Source organism: Leuresthes tenuis, unplaced genomic scaffold, assembly GCF_036924035.1.
Source record: "Leuresthes tenuis unplaced genomic scaffold, fLeuTen1.0.hap1 SCAF_6, whole genome shotgun sequence".
Taxonomy (NCBI): domain Eukaryota; kingdom Metazoa; phylum Chordata; class Actinopteri; order Atheriniformes; family Atherinopsidae; genus Leuresthes; species Leuresthes tenuis.
In genome coordinates this window covers 23,369,688-23,387,280 of record NW_027325360.1, presented here as the reverse complement: position 1 = coordinate 23,387,280, position 17,593 = coordinate 23,369,688, and the positions used below count along the sequence as shown (strand labels likewise).

At 40.7% G+C, this 17,593-nt stretch overlaps 1 protein-coding gene across 2 annotated transcripts in view; it reads left to right on the top strand.

The window, feature by feature from the left end:
* Nucleotides 1-343: 343 nt before the first annotated feature.
* dtx1 (deltex 1, E3 ubiquitin ligase) overlaps nucleotides 344-17,593 on the top strand; it is a 41,171-nt gene continuing 23,921 nt past the window's right edge. Inside the window, exons 1-2 of one of the 2 annotated variants that reach the window (XM_072388319.1) lie at nucleotides 344-824; nucleotides 1,320-1,941. In XM_072388319.1, the coding sequence (XP_072244420.1) occupies nucleotides 1,683-1,941 (259 nt within the window). In that variant the 5' untranslated portion in view covers nucleotides 344-824; nucleotides 1,320-1,682. The remainder of the gene's footprint in view (nucleotides 825-1,319; nucleotides 1,942-17,593) is intronic. The other variant, XM_072388318.1, reaches the window with a different exon arrangement.

The window sequence follows — 17,593 nt, the reverse complement described above, 5'->3', positions numbered from 1 at the left end:
AAGGACCCCAACATACCTCTGCGGGCTCTCTTTAAAATGTGTCTGTGAGTAGCTGACTCTCATATACAGGTTTACCGTACAATCTTGGTTAGCAGCGGTCTGCTTTTACAGTTTCAGTGCCAAAATGACGTTTGTTGCCTTCCAGAAACCCTTTTCCCCCAAAAGAAAGAGAGAGGACGGTTTTGTGTAGATTTGTGTGAAAGAGGTTATATCAGTGATGTTGGTCATAAAATGTCACTGCTCTTGTTTGTGTTCTATTTATCCACAATGCTTCACTCATCTCATCTCATTCAGGCTTTATTTTGAAACCTGACACCGGAAGCTGCTACGCCCCCCACCCCCCCAAATTGAGATGTTGACTGAATTGTATGGCTGTGCATACAGGTGTGCCTGGGGATTCAATCTCCGACTGCAAGGATTTCGTGCGTAAAATGTGACCGTCTGATTCTCAGCCTTAAAGAGATAAATGCGCGTCCGCAGCGGAGCGGTTTTCCTCTGCAGCTCACACACTGCAAAGCGCGCAACTGGGGCATGCATTCACTTAACACAGCGAACCAACAAGCTGGTGTAGTTAGGAGCGGATTCACGGGAATAAAACGACGTCTTGGTCTTTTGTAGTGAATGACAGATCCTCGGTGTTTGAAGGAAGATTTAATTTTAAGGGAGAAGAAAACGTACACGTCACAGACGTGAAAAGGCAAGTGCGTTTTGAGATTTTGACCTCGTCTTCCCCCCCATTCATTTGGCAATCTGTTTTTCGACCAAAGCCTGAAAGATGCAGCGTCTACCTGACGGATGTGTGGCACCACTACTGCTACCTACAGGTCTGTATTTCAAAGGAATTCAAGCATGTAGTGCATGCCTCTCAAATGAATCAAAATGAACCTTTATACAAATTATTATTAATAGTTGCTAAAAAAAAGAAAAAAAAAAGAAAAGAAAAACCCAAACAGCTTGTATGGCATTTTCTGCGTCTGAACAGATCTTTATTTGATATCGGAATGATCTAATGATCGGATCTATCTGATTCGATTATAGTATAATGTAGCTGTGTTTACACACACTTACTTTACATATGGTAGCAGTTTATGTTTTGCTTTTTATTTTTTTTATATAGTTCAAAGGCTCATACAGTTTTTAGATTTTAAGTTATCAGAAAAGCCAAGATTACAGACCACTACCACCACTGGTACTCCAGCATAGAACAGATTAGATTTGTGCCATCTCCTCTGGAATTACCTGAAATTACCCATGGGATAAATGCCAACATTTGTTTACGTGTGTATCTGTGCTTCTTGCCTCCTGTCTAACTGCTGCAGATCTGCCATGGTTTGCTGTGTAGGACTGAGACTCATACAGCTGCAGTTCCCTTCATCATCATCAACAACATCTGCCACCTGAAACACAACACAAGACAAGACACACAAGCATTGAGGCTGCCTTTTGGCTGATCAAAGTGACAAAAGCCAGAAACTACCTGCAGACGATGACAGCGCTGGCGGAGCCGTTTTCTTGAAAAGTAGCATGTGATAATTGAGGATTGCCACACTAATTGCTGATTCAAGCTATTTCTGTTTGGGGGCTGATGGAAATGTTCCAGTGGGTCAGTTGACTGACAGAGTCGCAGTGGTGTTCTAGCACGGGACATAGCCAGCAACTCAGGCGCAGACACCACAAAGGAGATGGCTCGTCCGGGATCAGGGCTGCTGGTGCCCATGAATGGATTGGGGTACCCCCCTCAGAACCTGGCCAGAGTGGTGGTCTGGGAGTGGCTGAATGAACATGGGCGCTGGAGGCCATACAGTGCAGCGGTTTGCCACCATATCGAGAATGTACTCAAGGGGGACGCCCGAGGAAGTGTAGTCCTTGGGCAGGTGGATGCTCAGCTGTCTCCTTACATCATTGACCTGCAGTCCATGCACCAGTTTCGACAAGACACAGGTAAGACGTGTGAGGACTCCCTGTTTGTGGCAACAGATGTGTCAGCCTTCTCAATCAAGCAAAGTACAGATGACAAAGGTGGAACCTCAGACCTCATGTCTGAAATGTATCTGTGAATTATCTTTGACTGTCCAGAATGCAGCTGTATATTATATCTCTAGGACTGTTTACAGCAGAACCAGCTTTGATGGGGTTGCTACACAAATCCTATATAGCTTTCAAAGGAATAAAGGAGAGTCCTGAGTCCTTTTGGATTCATGTAAATGAGCCACAGGTAGAGTTTGGAGGTGCTGTAGCAAACAGAACACACAGCATCCAGGTGACAAAAGTGTAGTTGTGATATTTTCACATCCAAGCATCCTCATGACATGACCTTGGAAAAGGTCAACACGTACTATATCAATTTTAGGTGCTATGACTTAATTGGAAGGATGATGTTACACTTGTGAATCCATGTGTGGACACAGCTACTGTTTCTGCTACAATATATCAGTTTGTACCACATTTGTAAAGTTGTAAAGTTTTTTTTAAATTCAGTTTAATGTCAGATCTGTGAGACACCTTGAGACCAGAATTATCTTGACTGAAGGATTGATTTCTTCTGGCCGACTCTGATAACTGTAAATGCTCTTAAACCCATAAAGTCCCTTTCAGCACAGCCTCCATTTGGTTTACAGGAACTGTCGCTGATGACTGCTCACTTTTTAAGTATGACCAGATGTTTTCATTGTTCTTCATGAAGGCTCAACACATTCTCTGTGTTTGTGGGAATTCACCTTCCTGCTGTCAAACGTTCAAAGCACAGATATTGGAGATATTGAGATAATTGTTGTGACCAGAAATGTCAAGCTTCTTTAGATTCATTTCCACATCACTGTGTTGGAATCAGTCATAAGTATTTTTGCTGCTGGTTGAGACATCTTTGTTAGATTGTTAAAGTGGAAAGGTCATACGTGCAGTAAAACAATGTTTCATTGATGAGGTGAAACACAAGCAATAAAACCTTTTAATGGGCTTTCACTGTATTTCTAGATGTTATATAACAGCGTCACCTGGTACAGGAGATTCACATGGGATATACAGAAGGTGACCTCAGTGTGCATGAACCTGCACTATGTCCCCTGTCATTAATTTGCAATGGTTAATTTGCATGCACATTAAAAGTTTCTAGAAATGCAGAGCATTGGCAGTGTAAGTCTGTCCTGTTACACTGTCAGTTTTTCTACAAATAGCTCTGGCCATAAATTCTGTACAGAGGAACACTGGGTCGAAAATGTGCACTTTGCTGTATAATGATACTTTGAAAAATCAGTAATGGATATACGATTTTACAAAATGATTTTGTAAAAGGCTTGGAGCCTCATTTGAAGAATGTATACTGAGTCTAAAACAACTTTTTGAAATGGCTACATTTGGTAGATGTAAGATTGATGTCTGCCTGGCTCAGTCTCTGCTCCTATTGTTGTTGTTTTCCTATCAAAACAGAGTTTAATGCGGAGCAGCACACGTGTCTGAGGTTGACTGGCTATGAGATGAGCCACCGAGCAGTTTGTCAGCCATTACCACAGCACAGGAGCTCGTCCTGACGTTTATCACTCCTCACTGTGCTGTTCAGTGTGTTGCCTTCGCCCTTGGCTGGGATAAACCTGTCACAGTGGGGTCTGACGGACAGCATATCTGATCCCTGCTGCCTCCTTTCCCTCCTCTTTGCTCATCCTCTGGACTCTCATCTCCTGTCCCAAACACACACAAACCTCAGCCAGGTCATTGGCACTGATTGATTGAAACTCCCATGTGGGCTTCCTTGCATCCTCGCTTTTGTAAGGTTGTTACACTGCTGCTTGCATCTGTTTCACATTGGTGTGAGCTATATTAGTAGTCATGCAGGTCACCCACAGCCACTTGCTCTGTTCCAGGCTTATGGAGTGTCCCTATGGGGAAACCCCACTTTGTTGCAGAGCCAGTAATCTCGTCCTCTGAGGCCGTTTTTAGCAAGAGCTGTACAGAGAGATGCCGCCCATCGTGCACCATGTACAGACGACGTCGTTGTGTCTGTAGATGAATGTGAGTTTGCCAGCTTGTGGGTGTGTGTTGGTGCTCTCATCCAACTGCGGTGTTGGTGTCCCGCCCCTGCAGGCTGTGTAGGGGCACCATGTTCTCCTGTGGGTTTGGGAGGATCTCCTGTGGGTGGCAACCCAGGCAGAGTTGCTCCGACTAATGAGAAGTGAGCTATAGTTTATACTGTGTTCCCTGTAATCAGGGAATCATGACGACAACACCGGCACCACAGACGATCCAGCAGGGCCCCTCTCTTTGGGCACAAACCTAAACACATCTGTGTTTAATTGCCATCGAAAAACACAGCAGAGGAATTTAGTTTTCATACAGCTGCTTGTGGCAAACACTAGTTTGTGGAGAAATCCTGCAGTAGAGCCAGTGTGTGAGTTAATATCTAGCTGAATGCACGGAGATGTTTGGCCCCTGGCCAATAAGAATTGATCTATCCTTCTCCCCAGATGCACATTTGAACCTCTAAACACTGCTGTGGATGGATCCCCTTTCACTACAGCCAGTCCCTTAGCAAAACACATGGGCTTATCTGCCACTTCTATAATATACCAGCACGTTTGTCCTGTCATATGGATGTTACACTGTTGGTATTGATTCAGCTGCCTGGCTTTTAAGCACCTACATCTTCAATATTTTCCCTTTTGATGGAGAAGTAAGACCAGCACATCTGCTTTGGTCTACCTTGTGTTGGCACAGCTACATTTTATTGAGAGGCATTCTTAAAGCAAGCAATAACTAGCCATAAGACAGCAGCCACAACCCTTATAAATATGTCCGTCCATTGTTGTCAAACTGAATTAAATTCCTAATTATTTTAATTCTAAAAAACACACAGTTGGTTACCTTGCTTATTGAAATCGGTCATAAAGTTTTTAACTTGCCATATAGAACACAAACACAAGCCGTGAAAATGATTTAGATGCAACTTCCAGTTTTATCAAACAGATTGTGTAAACAGGAAGTATGAGTGGTTATTTTGCGCATCTTTGCTGAATGTGTTTGTGGCGTTGCAAAGGCCATTACAGTTGCACAGAGCTCATTGTTGTGAAGCGGCCCATGTGTGACCGCAGAGATAACCCCTATCAGCAGCTCCTGGCTGCTGTGTTGCCAGGAGTTTGGGCTTTGTTTGTTTTGGTTCCAGATGCATGAGAAACTTCTCTCCTCTGGCATATTCCCCTCAGCTAAATACCCTCTCTATTTAGGGGCTCTTACACCCAAAGACAAAGATCTTGTCGCGCCTTACGGGTTGAGCTGAGAAACATCAGTTGCTGCAGTTGTGATTTTAGTGCTGCCTGTAAACTTGCATTGCACATGTGATGCTTTAGATTCTCAAAGACGTTTGTGCATTTTCTTTTTCTTTAATGTTGTTTTGTATAGAGTGAGTGTGTGGGGGAACTGTTTCGGTGGTCTGTGGGAGGAAGGTGTTAAAAGGATTCCTGCTATGTGTGTGCGAAAGGTCAGGTACTGTATGTGTCAGCCTCACTGTGAAATCCCACCTGCGCCAGAAGAAAGCAAAATGAAAGACGCTAAAGTTTACACAAAGTGTGAAAACATATGAAGAAACAACTCGAAATAGAAACAAGACCAAACCAGTTAAATGTCCTGATGCATCAATCAGTTGCTCTGTGATTTTAGCTGGTGGAATGCGTCAGGTATCTTTATAAGCAGAGGTTTATTTTGGTCTGAACTCAGTAGTAATGTTGTTTGATTACATAAATTGTGGATCTAAAGAAGGATCATAAAGTATAAGGATGTGTCGTTACACTGCAATGTAATCATCGCATTCGGGCCACATCCTCAATCATGTGAAGTACAGATAAAGAGACATGACACATTATCAAATGTTTTTCTCTTTATTCTTCTTGTAATTCGCGTAATTAGTCAGAGAAGGTCTTTAGCACCATCAAATTTTTTCTACTCGGCTAAGATCTCACTGTACTCAGGGGTCCGTTATAGCACCAACGAGTTGGCTGAATTCCACTTGGATGTCGGCAGGAAAGGGAATGGAGTGGCGCTGTGACGAGGGAGGGAGGAGCTCGCAGAGGTGAGGAGTGAAGAGGAACAGAGGGAGAAGTGGAGCATTTTCCTGATGGAAAGCGACAGATTGGAGGGAGGGAATAAATCACTGGAAAAAGTGTTAGGGTTGTTGCTGTGAGTTGTTGCTGGTTTCCCAGCCAGGGCCTCAAGGTGTGCTTACTTTAATTACAGAATAATCTGCCCATACTTGTTCTCAACTATCTGACTAAACATTTTGTTTATAGAATACTGTATAATAAGCAGAAGCTGTTTCCTGCCATAAAGTCCAGGAGTCAAAAGTCTGACCAGCAGGAAACGTGGACACAATGCACAAGATGGTCTCTTTAAATTGAAAGAAATTCATGATGCAAGAAAATGATCGTATTCATGAAACTGTGAAGCACTTTTTACAATATCCACTCAAACAAAAACTAAAATATCTCTAACCATGATTATTAAAGGCATATTTATTATTGTATACATTTCAGAGTGAACGTTATAGTTTTCAAAATATGAGAACTTGAAATGGACAAGACAATTAAAAAAATGTTTGTATTAGAAAGCATCATTCAGGCTGTTGTTCAGTTTAAGAGCGAGCTGGTCTCTAGATCATGGTGCTTTGGTCTGTTGACTCCACGTCTTTATTGCATTACAGTGACAAGCAAGCTGAGCAGCTTCTGGCAGCCTGTAGCTTTGGTAGCAGAATCGTCTCTTCACATCTAGTTTCAGCTTCTAATCCAGCAAGTCACCACTTTTAACTTCTAAAGTGGATATCTTACTTTTTCATCAAGGAAGCTGCATTAAAGCTGCTCTCTGCGGCGCTTTCTTATCAGGCCTGTCTGGGAGGTCAGTTGGATCAGAGCGAGTTTCCCTCAGCCAATCATTCAGCTGCTGCCAGAGAGGAATGAGGCCTCCTGTCAGTGTTGTATGAGTAAACTCCATCTCCTGCCCATATTTATTGACTGATCTCTTGTCTTACAGAAGCATGTTGGACCAAGGTCTTAAAGTATCCTCACTCTCATATAACTCACTTTTCTAAAAATGTTGCTATGACTCACATCAGTATAGCCTTTGCAGTGTGTGATAAATGAAGGGAATGTTGATCCATTTGTTGTGTTGAAATAATGATTTAACTTAGCTTTATGGCATACTTACTCTTCGGTGTACCAACCAAAAATGAGCTAGCTGTCATATTGAAAAAGGGGGTCCGTGTCCCTGCTGTAACAAACGCAAGGTCTTTGATCTACAGGAGCTTATGGTGTAACATTTACTGAAACCATCTTTTGACTGAAGCTAGAGCTACACTGATTACCTTATGACCTTATTTCTGGCATGAAATATGTTTATCTACTCACCGAGAACAGTTTGGCGAAAGTCGGCGTCCTATGGAAGCTATTTAGATAACTTTGCGATCCATATAACGGAGTGAACGGGGCAAAGATGATGCAGCCTCTAAAGAAGGCATTATTTGTCTTTATTTCACCAATACTTTAAGATGAATGAATGAACGCGTACTATTGCTCTGTTAGCACATAGCTACTGTTATGTGGCTACTTGCAGCTATAGGAGAGCTAATGGAGGGAATTCAACACACACCTCTACTGGGACCACTTTATCCACACGCATGGCTGCAGATGAAGTGGTCCCAGTAGAGTGCCTGTGTAGAAATCCCTCCGTTAGCTCTCCTATAGCCGCAAGTAGCCACATAACAGCACCTATGATCTAACAGAGCAATAGTACACGTTCGTTCATTCATTCTTCTTAAAGTATTGGTAGATAAACGTATTTCATGCCAGAAATAAGGTCTAGGTTTAAAAATACCGGAGTTCCCCTTTAACAGTGTAATGTTAGCGTTTGCTCCAAAGCATGGCTATGGCCAAGTCCAGCTTTAAGCGATGTCAAAAAAATATGGGATCACATATTTTGTAGAAAAAGATGATCTGAGATATTAACCAAAACAGTTTTATTAAAAAGCTTCAGTGGACACAATGAAAAGGGTTATGAAACGCCCTCGAGGTAATTAAGCACAGTGTGACTAAAGAGATCCGTTGTTCTCAATCAGCTCTGTCTAAGATGTGGAGTCAGGCTAAACAAAAAGGAAACATACAGGGCGACCATGAATGATATTAAAGCACGAGGACAGAAAACACAATGCAGTATGTCTTGGAAATAGAAAACAAAAGAAAAAACGGGCTGAAACAAGAGTCAGTGTTTTTAGCCAAACTGTCAGAAGGAAATGAAGGAATCAAAGAAATGGGATTTACATCCAGAAAAACTCTGAAACAGAAGATAACAAAGTTACAGTGAGCTAAAGACAAGCAGTCATGGACTGTGGATGTTCAGATAAAAGTGTTATTTAGTGACAGGAGATGATGCTGGAACGTTTTAGTGTACGTCCAATGAAACATATAAAGATGACAGCCTGAAGAAAACATCAAATTTTGACAATCAGTCATGATATGGGGTTGATGTCAGGTAAAGGACCAGGGAAGATGACAGTCATTACTTCCATAGTAATTGCACTGGTGGCCACTGAAATATTGGCCACTTTTCTTATTCTATCAATCAAAACAAAAATAAGTTTGGTTATGATTGATTGAGTAATTTTTCAGGATGAATATGCATAATACCACAGAGCAGTGAGCCCCTCCACAGAAAAGGCATACACTCAATGACATCTCAATCTGAGTAAGAAATTTATGGTGGAAATTGGTAGAAAAAAGGTCCACAACAAGACTCATCCTGCAAAGCTGATCTGTCAGCTGCTATACAAGAAATGGGGACTGATCAATGACGAATATTGTTTTTGTCCATGCCTTAAAGAATGCCAGCTGTTTTATTTATGAATAATTTTTTGGGTTAATCTTTTTCTTCTGATTGAGTGGTGCCATAAATCTTTCCTCTATTGAAGCTAAAAAAGGTGTTTTAAAAAGCCAGAATGTTCAGCTGTTAATTAAAATAGGTTGTTTTAGGTCACACATGTGGTAAGTTTTATTTTTTGTGTACGATGAATACCCTCCAAGTGATTCCAATCATTTTTGTAAGGGATTTGTACACAGAGCTACTGTTATGGCTGTGGAATATTAATGACAGAGTTGGTATAAGGATCCCTCCCATTGCTGTTGGAAGTTGTAAGAAACTTTTTTTTACTATTTTCCGACTATCTTTAAAGAGTTCTAATCCTCGTGGCGGGCTGCAGGCGCTTTTGTGCGGACTTCTTACATCGAAGTCACAGGCTGTTTGGGGTGATGAAAAGGAATTACTGCGACAAGGCATGGGACGAGCCCGTGCCATACAAGAAATGTCACTTATTCTGATTGTTAGCTGCCCGGGCGCCTAGAAGAATATCAATGTGAGGTACTCTCACCCTCCTCTGCTGCTTTCTCTGTGTCACCTGTAAGTACTTCTAAATCATGGCTCTTGGTGCGAAGCCAAATCCTGTGACTGTTCGGCAGGAGGAGCATCCTGCAGTAGCCTGGGAGGTGAGGAAATTTGCCAAGTGCTCCTACTGCATCCACTTTTGCTACTTGCCACTTATTTGGGATTTTATCCAGGATTTATACCACTAGTTCATCCAAGCAGAATGCAGATTGTTTCAACTCTGTTTTGTCCTTTTCAGAAACAGTTTCTACAGACAACAGCTTTAACTGAAAGACAAAACAAGTATTAGAAGCAACTAATTCAATATGAAAATGTGTCAGAAACAAAATAATTCTGATCTCATTGCAGTGGATGTAGTGCTAACATCTTACTTGTCCTTCAGATTCTGACAAAAAGAAATGCATTTGCAGAATATCAAAACCTTGCCATCTGCTTTTCAGAAATTCAAGTTCTACAAATTAGTTCAAGACTTGCACTTATACCTTGAGAACTGAAAGCTCTGGATCAATTTTGCATGTAATGCCATAAGGGATCAGTGATTAAATGCTTCACAAACACCCCCTTAAGCCATAAAATCTTAGATAAATGAGTCTTGTGTTTTCATGAAATTCCAAATGACCTACGTTTACTTACTCCGGGAGCTTTAGACCTTTGAGCAAATTTCCAATGCAACTGAGTTTCCTGCAGTTCCACCCCACCAATATGAATTAAATTTAATTTGCATTGACACTCATATGTTTAAGACTAATAATGCCTTGTCAGAAAATCAGAAATGATTTATCTTGTACTTGTACTCCATATGAATAATGCATGTTTCTTCCAGCTGCTAGAGCCCTGAGGTCCTTTAGTCTTGTTCTTGAAGTGATACTGAACTGAAAACAACCTTTTATCATGATACCAGTGCACCACAAAGAAACCTATCTTTAAAGCACAGTTTTCTTATGCTTCATTTATAATTCAGCAGCTTCCCTTTCTTCCTTAGCCACTCCAGCAGAAATGATGACCTCTGGAAAAGTGGATATGTGAAATGAGTTGCTCTACATGATTTTGACCCTCCAAAGTCAGTGTAGCACCATGTCACCACGACAGGCTTTGAGGCCCACAAGACCTGCATTCAGACCTTAACTTTATTCAAACTTGACATTTAGCCAGAACAAGCACGAAGTGGTTTCCTGATTATCCTTTGTCCTCCTTTTTTTTTCTCCTAATAGACTCAACAGTCAAAATATGAGGAAAAGTCTTCACCATAACACAGCTTGAGTAAAAAATAATTGAGCTTTTAAGATGAGCCATTAATAATGAAAAAAAAGATGCATGTCTCTTCATTAAGTTTTAGGTCTGAACACAGCAGAAATGTGATTACACTTGTGATTCCACAAGGAAAATGGTCTGGGCCTAATAATAAAAAAACTCAGCGAAAGTAGAGCATACTTAAGGTGAAGTTGTGTTTGGTAAATCCATCACACTGTACAGGGGATAAAACATTTTGATACCCTCTCAACACTCTTACACCATGTCCAGTTTACTGCTGATCAGAGCTGACCACTTAGTCTGGCACAGTGACAGTTTGTGTTAATGTAGCCAGACGTTTCCTCTGATAAGACCCGACTGCGCCTGACAGCCATGAAGTGGGTTATAAAAGCTCATCTCAGCAAACTCATTTGCTGCATGCTGTTCATCTCGATGAGTCAGACACAAGTTGAAGATTCCACGCTGTTTTTTTTTTTCTCTCGATCTTTTGTCAGAAATTAATGTTCCAACCAAACATTATTCTTGTTCAAAGACTCTTTTGAGACCCACAGAACATATTTCAAGTGAAATGAGTGTTGAGTAAGCTAGCTATAAAAACCTGTAGGTGGTTGTGTGAAAGAGGAAGTGAGTCAGAAATCTGTGACGTCTAAACGCTGACCACACAATAAGGGATGAAGTGGTGTTCACAGAAAGCTCTTATTCCTCATCTTAGAATGTGATTTTATACACTTGATGTTAGCTCAGTTCAGTGTCCCAACCGCAATTGTTTTACCAATTCTTGATCCAGCAATGTCGCAGTTACTGTTACATGTGCAGTGCGGCAGAAATCATCCAGAGGTGAACATGTGATCTATTCCTCACAGTCTCCTGTGATGTTGTACAGCCATCAATCAAGTTTCTGCTGAGCCAGCTAAAGGATTTCACTGATGCACGGTCTGTCATAGTGGTGGAACGCCTAACATGAAATATTCTGTTGTCTCAGATGAATGCCTAAGCATGATGGGGTGTGGGAATTGTAAGTTTGCGTCACTGTCTTCTGCTTTTGTCATGTAAAAGCATGTAAAAAATAGAATAGAATTTTTTTTTTATGTATCGGTACATAATCAAAATAATCAGGATCTGACCAGGTCTGAAATTAGGTCCTCACAGCAACAACACCTAGCATCTTACACCATGTCATTATTCATTCATCACAAACTCTGCCACAATGCAGACGTAGTGGGTGGAAAACTAAGTACACCTCACACTTCCTTTGTGATGTCATCATTACCAAACATCATTGGAGAAGAATGTTTTTTCCCCACTCTTACTTACAACATGACTTCAGTTAATTGATAATACACAGCTTTCTTTAAGTCCCTTTCATAGCATTTCAATCAGGTTGATGTCTGGACTTTGACTGGACCGTTGCAGAACTTTTTTTTATTCTAGTCTTTTTCAGTCATTCTGTTGTAGATTTGCTGCAGGATCATTGTCCTGTTGCATGACCAAATTTTAGCCAAGCTTCAACTGTCAGACAGATGGATTTTCCTGTGACTCTAGAGAACTTTGCTATACAGATGAATTCAAGGTAAACTCAATGGCTGCAAAGTTTCCAAGTCCTTTGGCTAAACAAGCCACCGCCATGCTTGACAGTTTGTATGAGGTTTTTGTGCCGATGTGCTGCGTTTGGTTTTCTTCAAACATGGTGCTGTGCATTATGACCAAACATCTCCACTTTCTGTCCAAAGGACACTGGAGAAAAGGCTTTTTCTTGACAACCCTCACTTACAAGCCATGCTGTTATGAGCTTTAATGTTTAACATGCAAACTGTGGCCAGTAGCCTAAGATGTAGCTCTTTAGTATTTTTTATATCAGCTTATATATTGCTGATAAAATTTAAGTCAGCCTTCAGGGATTTTAGTAAACATTCATGTCTACATATTCAATCCATATGGTTAAAAATGGGTATAATAAAATTATGACAGAATAAATAGTAGCTCATCGTTGTTGGATATTTCTGTTTGTAAAACTGAAGTCAATTCAAGGGAGAACTACCAAGTAGCGCTGTGGACTGATTCAGAATAATTCTAATATTACTCTCTCTTCGAAGGTAGTGCCCTTTTATTGATGTTTTCTTTAATCTTTCCTTATTTTATTAGTGAGTACGTTACAGTATTTACTGTATGTGTGTTTTTGTATGCACTGCATATTTTGTAAGCTGGCACATCAGATTGTTTTGGTACACAGAAACATCTGAGAGGTCTTCTGTAAAATACATTTTAAAAACATTGGGATTTTTTTTTAATTAATGAGCCACAAACATAGCATTAGACTTTCACAAGATGGATACCTCATGATTATGAATCTGAATCTATCTAGAAGCTGTCCGACATGCTAGAACATTTTAACGAAATTACATATTTTTTTCTTTTTAAACTTTTCAAAATACAAAATAAATTATTTTATTTGTTTCATATGTTTTCCAGTAATCTTTGGTATCACTGGGCTCATGTTAAACTGATGGAAGTCAGGCATAATAATTCCTCACAGGAAGTTGGCCAAATAAAAAGCCTCTGTATGGTAGTGTACAGGATGCAAGCAGATAAAATTCCCAGAACATGAGTTGATCTTATATCTTAGAGAGAAATGCAGTGGAAAAACTGAGTATTGAAACTGGTATTGAAAAAAGTATTGAAACTGTCTCCGTTTTAAATTGTGCTGTAAATTTTGGCAGATCAGCTGTCTGAAAATTTCATATAGCAGCATTTAGCTGTTCAAGTGACCACCCTGCAAATGAGAAATCTTATGTACCATAGCCCTGACCCTGTTTTGTGGTTGGGTCAGACTATATCAAGTGAAGCCAAGGCTGCAGGTTTTTGTATGTGTATTATAAGAGCTGCCTGGAGCTGTGCCTCCTGCTCACTTGCTTCAGCGACAGGACGGCACGGCACTGACACGCTAACGAGGTTCCTGCTGGACATGATGCAGTTGAAGTGGTGTGAAATGGAAGCAGTGGTTCGTTGAAACACACATATGCATGCCCTGTGAATTCAGCCACACTCACTGTGAATTCACTGTAGCACTTCTTGAGTTTGCTGTACTCACACAAAGTGAGTCAGAGAGCTGAGGCTCTTCAGCCGAGGACGGTCATGATATCACATTGTCAGAAGGTTGTTTCAGGGTCTGCTGCTGCAGTGCAGAAGCTGGCAGGTAGACAGGACTGTAACTTAATTTTCTCAAGGTTTTTTTTATCCTCTGTCTTTTTGTGTTACCCCAGTAAGTGCAAAGTCTGCATAAGTCCATGGTAACTGGCCAGCTCCCTGGGCCATGCTGTGGGAGAGTTTGGAGAGTCTGATGGGCTGAGTATGAGGATGGTTGCAGAGGGAGTTAAGCCACTTTTCTTGACCACTTTGTCTTGCTGGCAGCAAAACTATTAGTTGGGCAAGTTTTACTGCAGTGTTCGCTTTCTAAGCTCAAGCAGAAGTGAGACATCATATTATTTTTTTTTTGTTCTTTGGCAAGAAACTTCCACTCATCACATGTCTTGTACCTACTCCCACCCTCCTCCTGAATTCATGTACTGTAGCGTTTTTATTTTTCCTCCCTTTTGCCTTTTTTGTGGCTTTTTTCCATCTCCATATCATCCTGCTCAATTCTCCCTCCTCCCATATTTTCTCATTCCTTTCCTTACTCTCTCCTTTCTACTGGACACCTTTCTTCCTTTTTTCTCCCTTGTTCATTGTTTCCTCTCATTCTTCCTTTCTTTATTCCTTCATTTGTTTCTCCCTCCTTCCTACCCTGCTTCCAAACCATTGGCTTCACCTCCAATTTTGTTCTTTCATCACTTTCGGCTATAAAGAGATGGCAATACTTAAGGGAATGCAAATCACTATTCACTGCTTTACCTCATTATAAAGAGGTGCATTTTGGGAAAACGAAAGTGTCATCTCAGCATAGAAAATTGGATTTACTGCGTGATTTCGTGAAAGAAAAGCAGAGGAACTGAGATGTATACCATTTAATACTGTTAAACAAGCTTAATACCAGACTGTCATGCTCATTATTATGGCCTTTGATCACTTGGTTTTCGCTAATGACCAGATAATGCTCTTACGGCTTTTCCAGACTTTGATGTACAGGTATGACAACATCTTTTGAAGTGGAGATGATTTTCACACTGAAAGCCCATGTTGTGTATGTGATGAAAAGTTCACTTCTTATCATATTCATATGCTATATCATCATATATTTTTCGGTACGTGTTTTTTGGTATTTTTAATCACAGCAATAGTCTCTTGATCATTCCTTATAGGCTGCTTGAGTATATTCTTTGTGATGGCCTTTTTTGGGAGATGAAAGTAATTTTTTTAAAAGATGTTCTCTGAGGGTTTATGTGCAAACATCAAACATGCTTCAATTACTTTATTTCCTATTTACTGAATAATTTATTAGCATATTCATGGTGAGTTCACTATTCATCTGAAGGATATTATGAAGGTTCTATGACGATAAATACTGCTGTGTTTCTGCACAGACACGGTGCTGCTTGGATCCATCTATTTAGTTTAGTTTTATTTAGTTCAAGGTCATGGGGGGGGGCTTTAGCATTTTCCAGCTGGCACCGGGTTAGAGGGAGGGGACACTTGAACATAATGCCTGTCCATGGTAGACAAACATTAAATAAAAACATTTCTCTCACTCTTCTCTTTCTGACATCAGCTGGTTGACAGGGTTCTTGATATAGTTTTCTCTTCCTGGCACAACAAATCCTCGAAGGTAAATAACAATCGACAGTTAATTCATAGAATGCATGTATGGATGTGTGTGCCGCCCAGTCTCATATTCCAGTTAGGATTGTTGAACTTTAATATGTACAAATTTGAAAGATTGCTTTTACCTGTCAAGAGCAAGGAATTAAATTGCTTAGTATGTTTACATTTTACTTTTTGAGCTTCCACTCTGGCCAACTGAGTATGAGTCAGTATGAGATAGAGAATAGTAGTTTCTGCAATAAAACTCTTGTGGAGTTACAGTAGAAATGTAAAGATAGATTAGAATTACCAGCTGCCATTTATAGTGGCTTATATTGTTTGCCCAGACATGCGGAGACCCAGCTGGGGACCTCTTGATGCAGCGTGTTCTTATTGTGGAATTTATTTTGATACAGTTGATTGTCGTTTTCTTTGTTTTCCAAGAATTAAAGAATAAGGACTTCTCTTCTTTATGTACATTGATAGGAGATTAGTCACAATGTAACAAGAATAAATAAGAAATGTGTACGAGTGAAAGCTTTATGACTCAGATTATAGGTTATATAGGATTAAGTTTCTGTGGCTGAGTGTGATTCATTCACCAAAAAAACAAACAAATTATATTTCTCTGTGTTATACAAAAACAAAGAAAAATAAATAGTGGATCACTGTTTGGAACTTGGAATTTCTCCTTGTGGGACGAATAAAGGTCTGTCTTATCTTATCTTAAGCAAATCGCCCAAATCCAACAGACAGTCGATCAATCACCTTCCCATCCATCTTCCGTACCTGTTTTATCCAATTCAGTGTCATGTTGGGGCTGGAGCCTGTCCCGGCTACCACTGGGTAAGAGGCAGGGTACACGCTAGACAGGTCACCAGTGCTGATCAGTTTTGATACATCTGCTTTAAAATAATAATTGAAAAAAAAAAAGGACAGTTATCATTTCAATGTAAATTCATCTGTTGAGTTGCCATTCAGTTCAGATTAGTTTTGATGGGTTTAAAATCTTTGTGAAGTACACTAACTATTCAAAGATGTCACCACTGGCTGTGCTCACATCAGTGTGTATTTTTCACTATTTGTGGACAGTTTCTAAATTGAACCATTCATCAGATACGATTTTTTTTTTTCAAAAGGGGTTTTCTTCATCCTGTACAGCAAAGTAATGTCAGATTCACTGGATGTTGTTGGCATTGGGCTGTTTTTCTGCTCTGTATGAGCTGTGTCTGGGAGAAGCCATAGATGAACTATCTCTGTACCTCTCAAACAGCATTGAGGTATATGATGCTGGTCCTGTTATTGGCTTCTCTCCCTCAGTAGTTAAATGGGAAATGCCGCACTATGTTTTAATAGGTTCAACAGAGAGTCCCAGGGAAGTTGAAGAGGTTTGTCAATTACAAGGATATATTATAGAGCTTGATCCTGGCGCTTTCCCTTTGCCTTCCAACCCGCAGCACAGCGAGTAAGTGCAGTAACTACAAGGTGATGTTATTCAATGACAGATCTCTAATCTCTGTCCAAGAGTTCAGAGTGTGTGAGAGAGCAGGATGGCGTCCAGTGAGTGACAGAGTGGAAAATGTGAAGAATGGCTCAGTGTGACAGTGTTGGTCAGGATCCAGGAGAGACGGTGGAGAGTGAGGGGGAAAGCTGGCGTCAGCAGCAGATGATGAGTACAGGAGGAATTGACTCTGCTGGTGCTGTTCTCAGGGAAAGGAGTAGTAGGAAGGTTCACATGTGGGCAAGTCTCCCTCCTGCTCCTTTTTCTCTCAGCTGCAGCACTGGCTTTCGTGACAACAAAATCTTTGTGTTTTTGTGAAAACAAAGTTTTAATCTGGTGCATTTTGAGGTAGCTCTTCTGGTACTTCCTGTGATGGTACATTGAGTCACTAACAGCTTTCAGTAAGGGTGTTTTCATCACTTTCTTCGGTGACCACAGCACATATTCGTTAAGAAAGTGAACGTGTAGTTGTAAGTTTGCCACTTTTCATGTAAGTGACCTGGGTTCAAATCCCCTGCTTGAAAGGTACTACTTCCAGTAGGCGTCCTTAGGCAAGGCCCCCTTACCCTACCTGCCTACCTGCTTTGGATAAAGGCGTCTGCTAAATGCATAAACATAAACATAACCTCAGTTGCAGATTATGCAAGATTCGCTGATAACAAGAGTGAAGTGACATTACTGGATGCAAAAGCTTTAAAG